The sequence below is a fragment of the Botrytis byssoidea genome, assembly GCF_014898295.1.
Source record: "Botrytis byssoidea strain MUCL 94 chromosome Unknown BBYS_003, whole genome shotgun sequence".
Lineage (NCBI taxonomy): Eukaryota > Fungi > Ascomycota > Leotiomycetes > Helotiales > Sclerotiniaceae > Botrytis > Botrytis byssoidea.
In genome coordinates this window covers 1,018,427-1,036,667 of record NW_024065844.1, presented here as the reverse complement: position 1 = coordinate 1,036,667, position 18,241 = coordinate 1,018,427, and the positions used below count along the sequence as shown (strand labels likewise).

The window sequence follows — 18,241 nt, the reverse complement described above, 5'->3', positions numbered from 1 at the left end:
GTACCTATTAGAATAGAAGATTGTACAGGTGAAATTTTTCTTACTATAGATTTTGCTATCGACATATCCGAATTTTGAATCATCAGCAGCTGTGTTTCGTATAACTTTTTTGAGTATGTGAGAATGAAGTGAGAAGAAGCAACATCAAGAAAGATCTTAAGTTGGTTCATCTGTATACTTTTTGAGCACACATGGATTTTTGATAGTGTCTTATTCATCGCAAATAAGTAGGGTGGCAGATTAGATTTGGACGGGGAGGTTATCCAGATTTCTAGGCTATAACCTTTGAAAGTGATACATCTCAGAACCTTCATTCTTCTGAGCTGTTGACTTTCAAGATAGAAACTTCCGGTATCTGATCGCACTAGATATGTAGGGAGGCGCTCACTAGCAGGTAATGCACGAATGAGCTTTCAATGTGAGAGAACTGTGAAATAGTTGAGTATGAATTGTAATGAAGAAGATTTCTTGTTTTTTTAATTGACAGGCAGATTATCGATCGCTGGATTGACGTCACGGGAGTTAGTTTATTGGTCTCCTCGAAATCGTTCATTTCGGATATCAAACGTGTTTCAGGCACTAGAAGCAAGTCGGGACTACAGGACGCATTTTTCACCCACAACGGAGATGTCTGCTCCTTCCTTCGCGATCAAGTTTGGTGATGGTTCTTGCTTGTCGTCCTTTTTTCACTCGTCTATACATTGGGTACATTTCTACACTCTTCCATCTCCCTTTTTAATCATCCCTTAACCACAACACATTCATTATCTTTGGTCTTCATTCTCGTGTATCGCTCTATCTTACTTCGGGATAATTGGAAACTTAAATTTAAATATTCTTTTGTATATCGAGAAATTCATAATCATGGAACCAACAAGCTCAGAACTTTTTAACTCAAGACTTGTAGGACAAACATTTCAAACCATGAAACTTCTAGGACCAAGCCCCCTAGGATCAAACCCTCTAAGGGCAAGATCTCTAGAATCAACTCCTGCGATATCAGCCCCTCCAGTTTTAGTCCCTCTCAAAGCAGGCCCGAACTTGCACCTATCAAAGCCTAAACTAGAACGTGTTGCATCGCATCCAATTCCCCTAAGAACTTTGATTACCCTTCTCAACTACGAGCGCGTAACCTCGGATATGCGTTATGAAAATACCAGTCTTTACCATAGCTCAGAGATGGAAAGTAGAAAAAACCCCGAGGAGTTCAACACAGGGTATACAGAGGGGGCGCGATGTTTCTGCTACGACGACAGTCCTTACCCACCAGATCAACAAACATGGCGACAAACCACCTGCAAAGTACATCCTGAAGCACCTCCTGAAACAAGACGGCTAAATTCTACGCAACTTGAGCGCGCATTTTTTGAGTCCCGGAGTGCACAGTGGGGTCCTGGATGTGAGATTATGTTTCAGCTTTTTTTCAGTTTTTGTGGGAAAGATCAACAACTGAAAGTCCAAATTAGCGATGAGCAACCAGTTTTGGTGAACGCCGCTCACATGCACGTATTGGATTTTCTTTTGATAAATCCGAAACATCGAAATCTCAACGGGATACATCAAACGCCAGATGGTGTCTTTCAAACACTGATGTTAGAAAGGTGCAAAGGAAGCGTTCTGATCTTCCCTCTACCGATAGATATGGTTCCATCGAGTAACAGCGAAAATATTATTGTTGATTTCGATGATTGCTTTGTGGTTGATATGCTACATATGCGATATGGTAAGAAGGGATTATTTGAGGAGCCCTACTTTCTAGGCAATGGTAGGCAATGGAAAAGTTTCATGCACGTCAATGTTTCTGAAGATCTTGTAATACCACGTGCATTAGAGCAACCCGGTTTTACAGAGAGTCGAGAAGAGTTTTCTGTGCATATTTGGGATTGGTTTTATAATCATTCACTAAGAGCCTTTCATAGATGGATAGCGAATGACCAAAATCCAAATTTTCTATGGTGCGACTATTGTGGAATCGGAGGAGCAAGATTTATTGAATGTTGTGGAGAGGGGGATGAGATGACCAGATATTGTAGTGAAGAGCACGGACAGAGAGGATGGGCATTACACCGATTCACTTGTAAGAACAAAGCCGAGGATTTGTAGGATGTGGACTAGTGTTGGGAGTATTGTGGATTCGAACTTGATAGCAGATTTAAAACTCGTGGGGACTGTGAAAATAGTGGGAAGATATTTGATTGTTGTAATTCAAAGCAGCGATAGAATGGGTGGCAGTTACACCAGTATCGATGCGAACGCAAGAAGTATCCCGCGACTTGGTAGAGGGAACTCAAGCAATCGGTGAGAAAATGAGAACATCAAGTCGACTGCTTCGATAGGGTGACTGCAACTCAAGCGTTTTTGTTCGGGGAGGAGAACTCTAGCCAGCGTCCAGTAGTTTTACATGCAAATGTACTACACGTTTCCATCTTGAAGTCATTATGACATTTTGACATTCAGAATACTCTTCAAAAAAGAAGCGACATGGAGACACAAGCTATGTTCTCATCTAACTCTCGTTCTCCAGACAAAATTCCAAATCGCATTGTCTGGGACACAATGAGGCAATGAGTACGATCGGTTCTAGATTTCCAATCTTACCCTTACCATCAAGGAAACACTATCGTTGTTGAAGGCTAAAGATGACGTCCAAGTACTAATTGGAGAGGGCGTGGTTTTGAGAGAATTTCTATCCCACCCTTGAAGTCTAGAAATGCCACTCATTGCTCAGAATCCCCCAGTCCTCATGTTGCTAATGGATAATGCGCTTATATGCGTAGTTTCTCATCCGTAGTTTCTCATCCGTAAGCGTAATATCTAAACTCGATCCTCATGATCCAAATCGATGTCTCTAGAGTAGTAGATATCTCAAAGTATCAGTTCATGAACACCGGTATATATAACATCAAGAAATGTTACGCAGTCTACAATACTTTGTAGGACGAATTGAACACTGTAATATTTTGTCTGCCACCATAATTGCAATGCTTGGATGAGTTGGCATATTCGCGGCAGAAAATACAACTTGTACTATATATTTTTCTTCCCCTAGTATGAGATTTTGGCTTCATACTAGAATTCACGTCGTGAGACCTAGCTCTTCGTGTCTTTCTCTCCTCACTTCAACCAGCACATTGTAGGTTGGAATCCAATCCAGTAATCTTAACCCAATCCCATGATCATAGTAAAGTCACGGGGAAATCGGATCGAATAACGCCTCTCATCCTTCCTAACATCTACTACGGCATAGTACTTCAAAGGACAACCCGATGCAGTAAAACGAGGCCCTTCGGTCCGTGTTTTGCATATAGGCTGAATTGATTTACGTAGTTCAACGTTGTCATCTTTCGGGGTCTTGTGCGGAAAGTTCCGTGATGAAATTAGCAGGGATTAAGCTCTCCCCAGAAATTTGTTTGGGCCATCATTGCGAAGCTGCTTATTCCTTTTCTCGCAAAGTTGTTGTTCTTCGAGAGCATGTTTTGAAAGGGTTGATGATCATTCAGTTGTATGAACAAATTTCTGTGTTTCTTCTGGTAAATGGGCATAGTGCTGGATACCCTCTTTTGAAAATAGGCCCCCCAATCGGCCAGCATAACCCAGTATCTACCAATATTGCTAAGGTGCAATCGACGAAATGGAAAGAGACCACCCCCTTCCAGATGGACCCTTTGCAGGCTGGAAGCATTCAGATGTGTACGTTGAGTTGGCGCAGAAAACTTGGGAACTATTGCTAATCTAGATGTGTCTCTATAGTGAGAAGCTCATGTTCACATTAGCCGCTGGGGCCACAGCAGTTGTTGGATGTATTCTCTACGGAACAATTCGTTTAATTGAATGGTATAATGCGGAGCCAATTTTACGCTATTCTATTGCTGAACTCAAGGCACCAGAGGATAAGAAGATTCTGGAAAATCCGAGCATCAAGGTTGGTGGAAACAAGATGGGCACAGGGGCAACGATGCTGATGATATATAGACCGCCGAATCCTCAAAAATTCGATGTTATGCTCCCGCGACTGGTCAATTCCTAGGATATGTCACCCCTTCAACCCCCGAAGATATTGATAGAGCAATTGAGAAGGCACATGTCGCACAAAAGAAATGGGCGCGAACTACATTTACTCAAAGGCGACAGGTACTACGCTCGATGATGGCATACATATTGGATCACCAGGATGAGCTTTGCAGGGTCGCATGTTTGGATTCAGGCAAAACCATGATTGACGCCGCATTAGGAGAAATCTTAGTGACTGTCGAGAAGCTTAACTGGACTTTGGAACATGGTGAAAAGGCATTGAGTCCTTCTCGAAGACCTACGAACTTGCTCATGATGTATAAGAAGAATACGGTTCAATACGAACCCTTGGGAGTTGTCGCTGCTCTGGTCTCTTGGAACTATCCTCTTCACAATTTGCTTGGCCCAATAATCTCCGCGATTTTCTCTGGAAATGGAATTGTGGTGAAAGCATCCGAAAATACAGCTTGGAGTGCACAGCATTTTTCTCTTATTGCAAGAGGAGCATTATATGCATGTGGTCATGACTCTAATTTGATTCAAGTTGTTACATGTTGGCCAGATACCGCGAATCATCTCTCGTCTCATCCTAGGATCTCTCATATTACTTTCATCGGTAGTCGACCAGTCGCCAAATTGGTAGCTGCGGCAGCATCTAAGCCTTTAATTCCAGTCGTCGCGGAACTTGGAGGGAAGGATGCTGTGGTTGTCATGAATTCCGCCGTCAAAGACCTTCCACGTATCACCGAAATCCTCCTTCGTGGTACATTTCAAGCCGCTGGACAAAATTGTATTGGTATCGAACGAATTATTGGTCTCCCAGACGTTTACGACAAAATTGTCGCAACACTCGAGCCACGAATTCGAGCTCTTCGAGTCGGCTCTGCTCTCGACTCTACTGCAGAATCGCCAGTTGATGTCGGAGCAGTCATTTCTGATGCTTCATTTGACCGACTCGAGAAATTGATCGCAGGAGCTGTCTCGGATGGAGCTCGTCTATTGGTTGGCGGTAAACGTTTTAACCATCCAGTCCATCGCTCTGGACATTACTTTAGTCCTACTCTACTCGTCGATGTCACCCCTGAAATGGCTATTGCTAATGAAGAGTGTTTCGGACCTATTTGTGTTGTTATGAGAGCCAAGAACCCTGAAGATGCTTGCAATATTGCAAACCAACCTGATTTCGGACTCGGTGCATCAGTCTTTGGATCCAAAGATTGGGAACTAAACGCCATAGTCAAGAACATCAAAGCTGGTATGGTAGCTATAAATGATTTTGGTGCATACTATGCAGTCCAATTACCATTTGGCGGCGTGGCAGGTAGTGGTTACGGAAGATTCGCAGGTGAGGAGGGCTTAAGGGGACTTTGTAATATCAAAGCTGTCTGTGAGGATCGTTGGCCATGGTCTCCTGCTTGTACTGCTATTCCTCCCCCACTTCGATACCCGATTCCGGACACTACAAAAGGCTTCGCATTTACGAAGGCGGTGGTGAACATTGGGTATGGAGCTGGGGTGAAGGGTAAATGGAGGGGAATTAAAGTCATGTTGGGGATGAATTAATTGGAGATAGAGTAGTAATAGATGGAATGAAAGGCTGGCTATCGTTATAGGCGGACGTCTTTATCAAGGGTGGCAAATTTCTGAGATAATATCAAATGTAAGATACCTTTAGTTATGCGAATATTTATCATGTACATTTGAAAAGACAATCTCCGCAAAGGCCCTTTCTTGAGGGCCACAAGAGAAAGCGGCAATAGAAGAACTCGAACAAACTAAGTAAGGCAAATGTGAATTGTTTCCAAAATGCTTTATCAGAACTGGCGTTCAACAATTGAATACGCTTCATTTTATGCAAAGATTCCCTTGTTTCTTAGTGGTGACTACCTACCAGTACATAGCCGATCCATCTAGTGTACAAAATCTGGTAGAGTACTGAATATGACTTTCCACGCAAATTTTGCGCGAGTCAAACATCCAATTACGAACTTGCTCCAAGTCTCCCATATCTCATCAAAATTGATTTTATATAATCTTGTCCAGATCTATCTATAATATATATTTGTGGTCCCTATTCATTTACGCTGATTCCATCTTCCTCTCCAGCACTTGAGCTTAGTACGTGTGAGAGTCTCAATTAAGCAAATCCTATTGCTTTTGAAATATCACAAATGAATCTCGACAACTGGTCCATTCCATTCATGTCTTCCTCGTATAATATAGTATATTATACTAAATATCATTACAGAGCCAGTAACCAAAGAGCTGTAGTTCATGTTCGCTGCAGTAACAGGTAATGCAGAGGGCCAAAAGCTGAAGAACAGAATAATAGTCAAGTAAAGAATAGCGAAAGTGTTGTTGATAATACCGAATACTCCGGGAACATGCCATGGTCCTATTATTTTGGCTCGAGTTAGTTTTGCAACACTGAAAAAAGAAGATGTGTCTTACCCCAAACCAATTGAGCACCTGTAGTGTTTACCAAAGCTGGTCCGTCAGAGATGTCTACGCGTTTTTGAAACCCTCCAGTGAGACGACGATATAGTAAGAGGACGGCGCAGATGAGATATGAGCTGTAGAGACCAGCGACAGATAAAGATACAACATCGTTGAAGACGGTCGCGGACCCAATATTGATCAATGCAAGTAAGCATGAGACAACGCATGTGATAGCGATAGACCATAGCGGAATCATAGTGCGACTATCAACCTAGATCAAGATGCAGAGCCGTGTTAGTGTCAAATACAATATAGGCCAAGAACAAATTTGTAGGATCAAAAACAGTGTTGCACACCCACCTTTGAAATGGTTCTCCAACCAGGCACACCATGATCTCTAGCAAACGACCAAAGCATACGGGATGTCGAAGCGAGACTGCCAACAGTAGCGCATAGACCTAATACAGCCACTAGCGACGCCATAGTTGCCGATCCACTCACAGATCTAGTCGCTTGGAAGAAAATCTCGATAAATGGGTATCCGGTGTCTGTTGATAACGCCGCATCAATGTCTCCAAGACAAAATAGAATTGCTATTATCATTGCAAAACCCATGCTTCCGTTCAATATTACGCTCAGGATGATGGATCTGGGTACTACGAGAGATGGATTGCGGATTTCTTCTGACATCTGCATTGCGTGTTAGTCTCCTTTGAAATTCTCGCTAGGCATTATTCATTGCCTCGTTTAATAGAAGACTTACATGGAATGCTCCATCCGCACCTGAGAAGACAGTGTTAACACATTATACAACTACCCTCGAAAGATATCAAAAAGCTTACCAAGAAACGCGAAAACATTTCCAATCAGCCCGACAAAAAACGAAAGTCCCTGACTTGACCAATTTCCTTCATTCAGCCAGCCAGTAAACACATCCTTTGCCGAATCATGCGGTGCTAGTATAACCAAAGGGATCAAGATACTAAAGAAGCCTAGAATATGTAGAACCAGGATCAAACCTTCAAACTTCGGTAATAAACTACTAACTACCGTATTGATAAAGACTGCGAAGAAAATCGCTGCCCAGTACAATAACGTGCCTTGCCACGAAGTTTTCGACGCCGCATACGAAGGAACAGTCAACACGATCAAACCCTGAATAATCGTCCCGGTGAGATATCCACCCGAAGCAACAAGACCCTGCCACCCAGTAACAGTCAACCAGCCGGTTATATAGCTCAGAAATTTAGAGCAGCGAGGCGGCGCAAGCATCGAAACCCAATGGTACTGACCACCCGAAGTGGGAGCCATAGAAACCAGCTCCGAGAGCGTGGAAAACACAGAGAGATTTCCAATCCAGACGAAGATAAAGCCGTAGATTATTCCGGCGGGGCCACCATTTTGAAGACCGCTGATGAATACGGTCAAGCTCCCTTCCCAGGTTATCAGAATGGTGCAGCTGAATCCGAGGATGGACATGAATGCAAAGTTTCTCTATGGAGTTGTTAGTTTATGATGGATCGTCTTGTGGAAATTTGGGTTGGTAAGCGATGGTTATGAAACTATACATTTAACGGACCTTCAGAACTGGCTTTTTCCCCAATCGTATCAATTCATCTCGATCTCTACTTTCTCCACTATCATGGCGTGTTAGATTTTTGTTATGAACGGCGCCGAGCTCCACAGCTTCGACTTCATCATCGCGTTTATGTGTGGTCATTTTGGTGATATGGATGTTAATTTGTTGACTCTCGAACCTCAGAGTTGAAGATGTCTTCAAAGAGAATTTCTCATTTTCTTTCCTCTTAAAACAATAGAAAGTGAGGTGATTTATCCAAACGATGTGCTTGCAGAGATTAGATGGTTACAGGCTCTCACAGGGGTCTGATAAAAATGCTACATGTGTTTTTTTATCCATGGAGTTGCACATGTACAAGAGCCGATCCGTTGTTCTAGACTGGGATTTGGACCCCTGATACATATCAAGAATACAAATCATTCCTGGAGGCACTAGTCCGGGGTTTGTTTTGTGTTATGCGGTAGTTTCATGCTCCTGGAGAGATTTCAAATATGGTGGATACTGATTGATACTGATGTCGTGAGACTTTCTTCTATCTATCTAATTTACATTTAATTTACATCTGATTTCCACGTACGAGGTTTGGTTATGATTCTAGATTGACTAGATTCGCTGTGTCCGTCCCATAGATTTCCTTCATCGATTACCATAACGGCATCTGGTTGAGCAGCTAAAGGGGCCGGCGCAAATTCCGACAGTTTCTGGCTCTCTAAATTTCTCCGATGCGCAAAGCCCAATTTCTGGCTGATCATCTTTGCTATCTTTGATTTTTTGATCCCTCGAGAATCAGAGGTGATGCGATTAGAATCACGATCATCTTCTACCGCCCTGCCACCTCGTCGACGCAAGTCATCCAACCGTAACAATCCCGACTCTAAACTATCGAGAAACATTTTCAAGTATGGAACACATGCTGTGATAATGCTAAGGCATTGCACGATCTGGTTGCAAATTGTCGTTCGCCACGGATCAAAGGTTGGATCTTGCATCCTTTGGTTCAAATAAAATAGCTGGCAGCATACAGCAGCAATGACACTAAATGTAGTTTAGTAGATTAAATTTCTAAATGTTGTTGTACTGATACTGACCAGACACGAGTGCCAAAGATACATATCAACGTGAGTTTTCTACTCCAGGTAGTCTGTATATGTAATGCTATGAATGCTATAAGCAATATTAGACTGGCATCGCTCACAATGTTAACGATTGCGCTATAATTCCAGAAAGCTGTCTTGGTCAAAGAATATCAGCAAGAGTTCAAATGCAAAGGTAGAAAGTAGAAAATACTGACTTGATTGAAACATTCGCCGGATATGCTATCCCATACTTTCGAAGACCGGCACTGAAAGACAACGGCCAAAATAGAAGTAACAGCCCATAATGATATCACACTCCCAAGAACTTTTGTCGCTATCCTCTCAGCTGCAATAGGTGTGAAGTCATAGATGAACATTACTATAGACATTTTTGCGAAGAACAAGCTCGTGATATAAAGTATACTTGCTGAAAAGTCTGCCTAGAGCACTATCGATTAGTTTGGTGTATTAATCTTGAATTATGATCAAATACTTTCAGAATCATCTCTACTTGCTCGTCTGTCAATGTTTCGAGAAATTTACCAAACCCATTTGCACATTGAATTGCAACCGCAATTGTCTGGCCGATGGAAAAAACCTACAAGTCAACTGTCAGAACACTTCTGCATTTTATCAGAACTTGCTTCGCTCGCCATTGATATCATTACGAAATGATCTTGCCATTCAAACTTCTCCGAAATAGCCAATTTCGTACTTAGATGCGCACATACTCCTAGAGCTGAGGCAGTAATTGGAATCCACACAAATATCTGCACCAAAGGAGTCTTGTTGGAACTCGTAATAAGAGCCTGGGTTTGGTTCATGTTAGATGCCGAAAGGGGGAAGTGAAGGAGAGAAGAAAACGGGCTGGTTTGAAATGAATGTTCTTGTCGAAAGGCGAACCAAGAAACAATATACGATGTGGTCTAATCATGCTTGTAGACTATGATGTTTAACGGTGATCTTAAGACAAGTAGGTAAATGGAAGACCGGGAATCATGACAATACTTGTTCCCTGAGCGATAGCATTCAAACTTCAAACATTACGAATGTCAAGGGGAGGTTATTATGACGCTCCTAACAGTTGGATAAAGTCGGCCTCATTTGCATGGAACATGGTTGGTATGTGCGACTGGTAAATGCAAATCTTGATTGACATTCATTGCGATATGCCAAAGCTCGTAGAAGATTGCTATCAACAGATTCAGGTAACACGAAATTCTAGTGATCCTATTTCATGATTTTGCGTTGAAACTTGATATCACATACCTTTTCTTCCAAAATGAAAAGCTCTATCCTAGAAGATGTGACGGCTGAATGCTCGGCGCTATTACGAGGTGTAGTTTGTGATTTTCCAGCTTTTGCTTGGAAGCTAAACCATTGTAAACTGTGATTGGAATCTAGGATTGAATGCTTGCCACACGATCCTGGTGCCGTTTCCCCATAAGGCAGCTCGAAGAAGATTATGAAGCAAAGGAACCCTTCTCGGACTATGTATGTATTTCGGCAAAAGAAGGGTGACGACTTCTCTGCTTGATAAGAATTATCCTTTTCATGCCAGTTGCATATATTGATGTAACGTTGACATACCTAAGCCCCGCACTACACTTGGCTCAGAGTCTTATTACCTTTTCATTTCAAACGACTGCGTCTATGCCCAAGCCCCATCAGGGAATGTCTAGTCTGGACGAATCGTTGGTGCGGGATCACTACCGGCAGTCTGGATGGCCCTGGCTTAGTGCTTACTGGCCCACTCTAAATTATCCGGGCTTTGTTCCGGACCCTAGTTCCCATAGCTTCTTAGGGTTAACGAGATCCAACTTCAATGAAACGCGACTTTGTACGGTACTTCAAGCAATGTGTAACCAATCCAATTCTAGGAATAGCTGGCACATGTAATTATCGCCTAGTTCTCGCCTGTTCAGAACGCTCGAAACGACCTCACTTCTGTCCATCTCAACGATATGACTACATGTTAGCACTCGGAAGTCTCGAAATGACTCTCCAGCTTCAACCCATTGATTTCGAGGTTGGTTTTCCTGCGCTTACACGGTGCTTATTTGAGTCCTATGAAAGCCCTTTGCAAAAGTTCTTTCATCTTTGGTTCCCCATCCATGGAACAAGTGACAATGCCCGCGAAGATGCGATTAATGAAGCAACAACTCGGCTGAAGCTATGGCATACGCACGATCCATCGAGTTACTGGCAAAAAGTCGTCGATACCGAAAATGGAAGAATTGCAGGAGGGGCACTATGGAAAATCTACAATGAAAACCCATTTGAAAACCCACCCCCTTCTACTGTGACTTGGTTTCCTAACGATAGCTCCCGCAAGTATGTCGAGCAGGCACTGCAAACACATTCTAGACCTCGGTATAAAGTGGCGCAGAAACCACACATCTGTGAGTAAAATAGTCAAATTTACTGCTTGGAATTGACCGAAGTACAAGATCTTCATATCGTATTTACCCATCCAGACTATCGACGCAAAGGGGTCGGTCAACAGTTTATGAGCTGGGGTATCAAAAAAGCGGATGAGTTAGGGTATGAGTTTCTTCTAGATGCAACGCCGTACGGACGACCTCTATATGATGTGAACGGTTTTGTCTACGTCGAAGAGAACATCAACCATCCACAGACCGACAGTCCGGATAAAGAATGGAAGGATATCGATGAGAGAGTAGGCCCTTTTACTTTCTGGCTCATGAGGAGGCTTCCTGGCGATAGAAGTGTGGTAGAAAAATAAAGCAAGTAGTGGGATGATAATCGAAAACAACCTTTACCAGCAAGTGAAGTTCCAAATACACTTGACTATTCTCCTTAAACTTGCATCGAATGCGAAGTAAACCTTTCCTCTCCGCATATCTCGAGCATCAATTTCTGAAGCATTGCATTCACAGATAAGATGTGCCAGGCGTTCAAATAGGTAAATGAGCAGCCTTAGATGATAATGGTTGGAAGCTCGTTCCAGCCTGGGGTGAAAAGGGAAGAGTCAGTCGTATAGATGTCGCTGTTTTCAAGCAGAATATTTTACTCTGCGGAATCGCATGCATTGACTGCAAAAATCTGCTTGAGATCAAATACTCCGTGTATATCATGTCTCACCCATACCAATCGTTCCCCGTCAGAGTTGGGCATCAGGTAGATGTATCTGATCTTTCAAACTCCATCATCCTCCAACATTTGTATATCTCATATCAATCTCTAGATATTTGATATACATGTTTGATTATCAAGGGACCCAGAGAGTTTCTTTAAATTTCCCATAACTGGCCAGTGAGAATTGATATCTGGTTGATCAATGAACTGCAAAGACGAAGACAAGTAAGTACTCAATAGGTATGGTTGAGGTAACTAACCATGTTCACAGCTTTCTTTCCTCTCCTTGTTTTTTACATGACAAACAATTCACAACATCCTTATCATTTCGTTTTCGTCCATTCACCAGCTGTATTCTGATAGGATGATGTATCAAGGTGAATGTCAGGACTAACCAAGAAATAAACCATTTGCATCTCTTTCCAATCAAGAAAAAAGAGTGAATGAACTTTTATGGCTTGATTTTATCCAGATAATTTGTAATGAGAATTTCAATTGAAGTGAATTTAGCATTTTCTCTGTTTCTTTTGAGTTCTGATCATGAATAACAAGATACATCAAAAGTTTCTAAAATCATTTCTCAACATCCTTCTTCTACTCGTACTCTGTGATATATTTTCACAAATTATCCCGAAGTTTCCCCAAGTGGAAAGATACTAGAAAAGATAGCTAGTGTTTCTGACGCTCGAGCCTCTCTACAGTCAAAGTCCATCAAACAACTACTCATTTTGTATTAGTGAAAGTATCAGTGGCGTCGATATTGTCATCATAGAGAATATAGCTTCATTCTTCATTGTCAAAGGTATATTGACATCTCATCATTCGTACTTCTACTCACTCTTCGCATCTTGTTTTCTTCCACCTCACAACCACAATTCATCTCTATTCTTTCTTACAATCGGTCTATCATTTCTGCCCTGCATCTCTTTACTTCTATCATTCAGTCTCTTCCTTGAGCTGCTTTTGATTATATCCTCCAAATCAACATCCAATTCAGTTAAGGTCAGGTTTCAAGATTCTCAATTTCATCATGCCCACTCGAGCCGCCACCAAGGCCGCAGAAGCTGCTGCTGCTTTAAACTCTGCAGCAGCAACTCTTTCATCTCCACCAAATACACCCGCCGACGGGAAACAAATTCTCGAAAATGTCGCCACCGGTTCGCCAACCAAATCCCGAAAGCGTGCTCCACCAAAGAAGGCAAAGTTAGCGGTGGAGCCAATGAGAGGTGGTTGGGATATCCTTCCTCATGGAATGGGACAAAAGGGTGATCTTCTCGAGGACGATTTCGGCAATACCGGCGCGAAAGTGACTCCTAAGAGAGCCACCCGAGCCAGAGCGACCAAGACTACTGTTAAAACTTCTATCAAAGATGAAGATGAGGAGAAGCCACTTAATCTTGGCGATTCACTTAATCCCAATCTTCTTGAGGATATCAAGGAAGAAGAGCCCAAGAAGAAGAGATCGCCACGCAAGAAGATGGCTGTCGATGTATCCGCGGAAATTGATGGCTCTCCAGCTAAGCCTGCCAAGGTAAAGAAGAAGAGCTATGGTATTGTCTTTGGTGAAACACCTTTCCCCGATCACGTCTCGCCCACTGCGCAAGAGGCCGAGACGGTCAACAGCTTGTTGACTGCTCTGCATGGTGAAGTCAAGCCACCAGATTCAGTTCCAGCTCCATCCGAGACTGTAACTGGATGTGGAGAGGTCCCGGATGTTCTCGACGCGACTATGAGAACCCTTCTCAGCGCTGCGACGACCGCTGGCAACGCCAACAAATCAATGGCTGGTCTGAAGGCGGAGTATGGATTGAGAACGTCTGGAAAGGGTGCCGGCAGTGTTTCTTGGGAGGCCGTACTTGCTTCATCACAGGAAGATGTTGAGGAGGCTATCAGGTCGGGTGGTCTTGCGAAAGTTAAGGCAGGCTATATTAAGGCAATTTTACAAGTGGTTTTCGATAAAAACACCAAGCTTCTAGAGTCTCTACTGAAGGAGATTGATACTGATGTTCCAGTTCCATTCGTCGGAAAGGTTCTGGAGACCAGAGAGCAAAAGGAAGCCGAAATCAAGAGCTTGCGAGAGAACATGCTCTCACTTGACTATGTTCACTCATTGGATAAGCCAGCTGCCATGCGGGTATTGATGGATCTGCCAGGTATTGGAGTCAAAACTGCAGCATGTGTTGCTTTGTTCTGCTTGGGAAGACCCAGCTTTGCTGTCGACACGCATGTCTGGCGCCATTGTACTTGGCTGGGTTGGGTTCCAGAGAAAGCAAGCCGTGATCAAACCTTCAGCCACTGCGAAGTTCGAATTCCCGATCACTTGAAATATTCCCTCCATCAATTGTTCCTCCGACATGGAAAGACATGTGGTCGCTGTAGAGCTGCAACAACCGAGGGTTCTGTGGATTGGGAAAGCACTGTTTGTCCAATTGAGCACCTAGTCAATAGAACTGGAGACAAGAAGCAACCAGGCTTCAGAGCTGGCAAGAAGGCAGTTGTCAAGAAAGTTGTAAAGAAGGTTGGCAAGGGTTCTAGAAAGAGAAAGAGAACTTTTGAAGACAGTGACGATGAAGCAGAGGTTGAAGCGGATACGGAGAATGATATGGAGCTTGAGGAAGTCAAGGGAGAAGACGAGTCTGACATTGAAGTCGAAGCAGACACTTAATCCCCTGTCAGCGTAAAAACAGACTGAATGATTCTTCTCATTAGACGGAAAGGGCATCTATTCACGGCACGTACAAGTAAGGAAGCATTTGCATACTTAAAGTTATTTTCTAGCTATTTGCTAGCAATTTGGAGCTGACATGAGCGTTGCATATTTGGCGTTTTTACTAAGATACCCATTTGCTTTTGCTGATTAGAGATCATTCATCAAGATGATGTACCAGGAAATACAGGAGTATTGAGGTACATGAGAGGTACTAGGTACACGGGAACATACAATGTAATTAGGTGCATTGATTGCATTCACATGGGATATATGGGGGATACATTTTAAACAGAGCCTGCATTTATTGCATTGCATTGCAACAATAATAAGTTCTGGAACAACTATTTGGCACTTGGTGACTATACATGTGATGCATCATCTTTCGTTGTTTTGATAGATTGGATCAAGGCTCCTCATTCAATATGTATGCCATTCTGCTGTTAATAACATTATCCTGGTCTAGATCCTAACCTAGCAGGAGTCCATCGATTTCCATGCAAAAACTCACAATAGCTCTTTGCTCGATTGGTCCTACTTCACTACGGTTCACCATCCATATCAAAACACTGCCTAGTATTTCGAAAGTGCAGACTTTCAGAAAAAAGGTTTACTACATAGACTTTTGTATTAAAATACAGCACCTAGGCATCACAAAACGGGAAAAGGGACTCTTTCTCTCCTCAAGTCAACTTATCATGACCTCTCAAGCCTCCCGCCATCATCTCCCTGACCGTCTCTTCCATCTCCTTAGGATTCACACCCACACTCGCCAACAACTCATCGGACTTTCCATCCTTAATCTCGCACTCTCCCTCACTAAGCGCAGTATAACTGCTAACCCACCACTCCAACATCGCTTTGGGAAATCCCTTCTCCGCATAATAATCGATATATTCCTGATCCGACACAATCTTCAATTTAATTTCCTTCCCCTTAATCTGCGATACCGTCTTCAAAACCTCAGTCAAAGACACTATTTTCCTCGGACTCAAGTAAAAGAATTGTCCTTCATACCTCCCCGATTTATCCGCCAACACCAACGCATTCGCAGTTCCCAGATCCTCCAAACTGATCATGCTCAATGGTCCATCCCCCGCAACCACCAATTCTTCCCTGGGATCCGCAACCGTGTCGTAGAAACCTGCATACAGCGGCCAGGATTCCTGGTAAAGTCCCTCTCGCACAATCGTCCACTTGATATCTGTCAATGTTTTCAGATACGCTTCAGTTCTCAAATGCGCACGCATAACACCCGTCTTACTCTCCAATCCGAACGCTAATGACGCATAAACAATATGTTTTACACCAGCTTCTCGCGCCGCATCTATAGCGGCAAAATGGTGTTTTTCGCGTCCTTGGCCGTGAGGAGCATTGTTGTAATCGAGATCATTTTGAGGAGTGGATATCAAGAGAAGTTTGTCGGCGCCAGCGAAAGCGCTCTTCATGGTAGATGGATCATTGTAGTCTGATTTTCGGACTTGGATACCTTGCGATTTGAGGGTGTCGAATTTGGCGTCCGAGGGGTCTGAAGAGGTGCAGATGATGAGTTCGGAGGGGGAGATGAGGGAGCGAGAGAGGATGGCGTTGAGGACTGCTTTGCCTATTTTGCCGGTGGTTCCTGTGAGGGCGAGCATTTTGTGGTTTGTTTATTGGAAGTATTTAGCGTTTTAAGGTATATTTGTGTGATAAAATAGATTGGATTGATGGATAAAATAGCTGATTCTCGCAGTTCTGCTCAGGTATTTATATCTCATGTGAGGTCAACCATCATTAATAATTCCAAGCACAATGATACTCTCCTGTGGGGTTTTATGGGGCGCATTGGATTCGGGGATAGGCAATAGATGATAAATCATCCAAGTTGTACAAGAATACGTATAAATAGAGAGACCAGGGAAATATATTTGCCTGAGAGGAAGATCTTCTTTGATATTCACATTCATTCAAACCATCACAATCACGCTTTTCTTGGAAATTTGGGTATCATGAGAAGACCATTAGACAGAAAGATACAGAACACTACTCCAAGATTAAAAGTTGGTTAGAAATGAAGCTTGGGAAAGAATTTAGGTTTTTCTTTGGAAGTGAAAGGAGGGGTGATACTCTTTAGATCACGTGATTAACCGATATCCCTACTACATGCACGACCCTACTATATGCACACTTTTTTTATATCAAAACAAAAATCAATTTAAAATATAAAAATCATTATATTAATATAAAATTTAATTCAGTAATTAATTAATATTATCAATTTCGATTTATAAGGATTTCGAATTATTAAATTAAGAATTGATTGAATAATTAAATAAAGAGAATATAGAATCTTGATATATAATTTCTTAATAAATAATATATTAAAATCTATTTATAGAATTATAATAAATTTTTATAGATTTTTTGATATTAATAATATTATAAAAAAATCAAAAAAATCAAAAAAGTAAAAAGAATTAGTTTTAATATAGATTATTAGATTTTTCTAATGATTTATAATATTTTTAGAAAAGTTAAAAATATTTTTTAAAATGAATTTAAATTTTATATTTAATATTAAAGATTTAAAAAATAAGTTTTTAAAAAAGGGATTATATTAAATATTAAAATATATAAAGTTTTGATTAATAAAAGAAAATTATTTAAAAAATATCTTTTATTTTTGAAATTTTATTTTTAAAATTATCTAAATCTTAATTCTATTATATATAATAAGATTCAAATTATATAAAAATTATTTTAAATAAAAATTGATTTAATATCAACTAATAATTTAATTTTCAAAATTTAAATTTTTTATTAAATCAAAATCTGATCAATATAGTTTCATTCTTTAATAATTGATTAAAAACTATATAACAAAAAAGTTTAAAATTGAAATTTCTTAAAAAAATTAATAAATACTTATATTATATTTATTATTAGATTAAATCAAATTCTTAATAAGTTTTTATAAATCTTTATTTAAATATAATATTAATAAATTATAGATTTTAATATATTTATATTTTTTTAAAAGATTACTGTTATTATATAACTTAAAAATAGAATAAAATATTATAAATTCATTATTCTATTAATAATTAATTATTAAAATATTTTTTATAAAATATATTAGAATTTAATATTAATATAATTTCAAATTTTCGATAAAAAACTTTAGTTTTTTTCAAATATCTTATATTATAATATATGGAATTTCATAATTTCATTAAAAAAAACTTATATTTTTAATTATATTATAAAATATATTAATAAATAAATTTTTTTTTTATAAAAATTGATATCTTATTTATTATTATTATTATTATAATTTTTGAGATTTTTAAT

At 40.8% G+C, this 18,241-nt stretch overlaps 7 protein-coding genes across 7 annotated transcripts; 4 read left to right on the top strand and 3 right to left on the bottom strand.

Annotated features, from left to right (window-relative positions):
* Positions 1-864: 864 nt before the first annotated feature.
* EAE97_001762 (uncharacterized protein) lies at positions 865-2,103 on the top strand (the record flags this gene model as incomplete). The annotated part of the gene is made up of 1 exon (XM_038872273.1): positions 865-2,103. The coding sequence occupies one exon, from the start codon at positions 865-867 to the stop codon at positions 2,101-2,103; it is 1,239 nt and encodes a 412-aa protein (XP_038736831.1).
* A 1,528-nt stretch (positions 2,104-3,631) lies between these two features.
* On the top strand, positions 3,632-5,574 carry EAE97_001761 (uncharacterized protein; the record flags this gene model as incomplete). Its single annotated transcript, XM_038872272.1, has 3 exons — positions 3,632-3,690; positions 3,751-3,922; positions 3,973-5,574. The coding sequence occupies 3 exons, from the start codon at positions 3,632-3,634 to the stop codon at positions 5,572-5,574; spliced, it is 1,833 nt and encodes a 610-aa protein (XP_038736830.1).
* Positions 5,575-6,176: 602 nt separating this feature from the next.
* Positions 6,177-8,170, bottom strand: EAE97_001760 (uncharacterized protein; the record flags this gene model as incomplete). The annotated part of the gene is made up of 6 exons (XM_038872271.1): positions 6,177-6,406; positions 6,463-6,721; positions 6,811-7,140; positions 7,214-7,233; positions 7,293-7,944; positions 8,030-8,170. The coding sequence occupies 6 exons, from the start codon at positions 8,168-8,170 to the stop codon at positions 6,177-6,179; spliced, it is 1,632 nt and encodes a 543-aa protein (XP_038736829.1).
* A 410-nt stretch (positions 8,171-8,580) lies between these two features.
* On the bottom strand, positions 8,581-9,929 carry EAE97_001759 (uncharacterized protein; the record flags this gene model as incomplete). The annotated part of the gene is made up of 6 exons (XM_038872270.1): positions 8,581-9,064; positions 9,118-9,170; positions 9,225-9,260; positions 9,321-9,545; positions 9,599-9,703; positions 9,759-9,929. The coding sequence occupies 6 exons, from the start codon at positions 9,927-9,929 to the stop codon at positions 8,581-8,583; spliced, it is 1,074 nt and encodes a 357-aa protein (XP_038736828.1).
* Positions 9,930-11,101: 1,172 nt separating this feature from the next.
* EAE97_001758 (uncharacterized protein) lies at positions 11,102-11,851 on the top strand (the record flags this gene model as incomplete). Its single annotated transcript, XM_038872269.1, has 2 exons — positions 11,102-11,507; positions 11,556-11,851. 2 exons carry the CDS (start codon positions 11,102-11,104, stop codon positions 11,849-11,851), a joined length of 702 nt encoding a protein of 233 aa, XP_038736827.1.
* A 1,383-nt stretch (positions 11,852-13,234) lies between these two features.
* EAE97_001757 (uncharacterized protein) lies at positions 13,235-14,869 on the top strand (the record flags this gene model as incomplete). Its single annotated transcript, XM_038872268.1, has 1 exon — positions 13,235-14,869. The coding sequence occupies one exon, from the start codon at positions 13,235-13,237 to the stop codon at positions 14,867-14,869; it is 1,635 nt and encodes a 544-aa protein (XP_038736826.1).
* A 725-nt stretch (positions 14,870-15,594) lies between these two features.
* On the bottom strand, positions 15,595-16,548 carry EAE97_001756 (uncharacterized protein; the record flags this gene model as incomplete). The annotated part of the gene is made up of 1 exon (XM_038872267.1): positions 15,595-16,548. The coding sequence occupies one exon, from the start codon at positions 16,546-16,548 to the stop codon at positions 15,595-15,597; it is 954 nt and encodes a 317-aa protein (XP_038736825.1).
* Between the last annotated feature and the right edge of the window lie 1,693 nt (positions 16,549-18,241).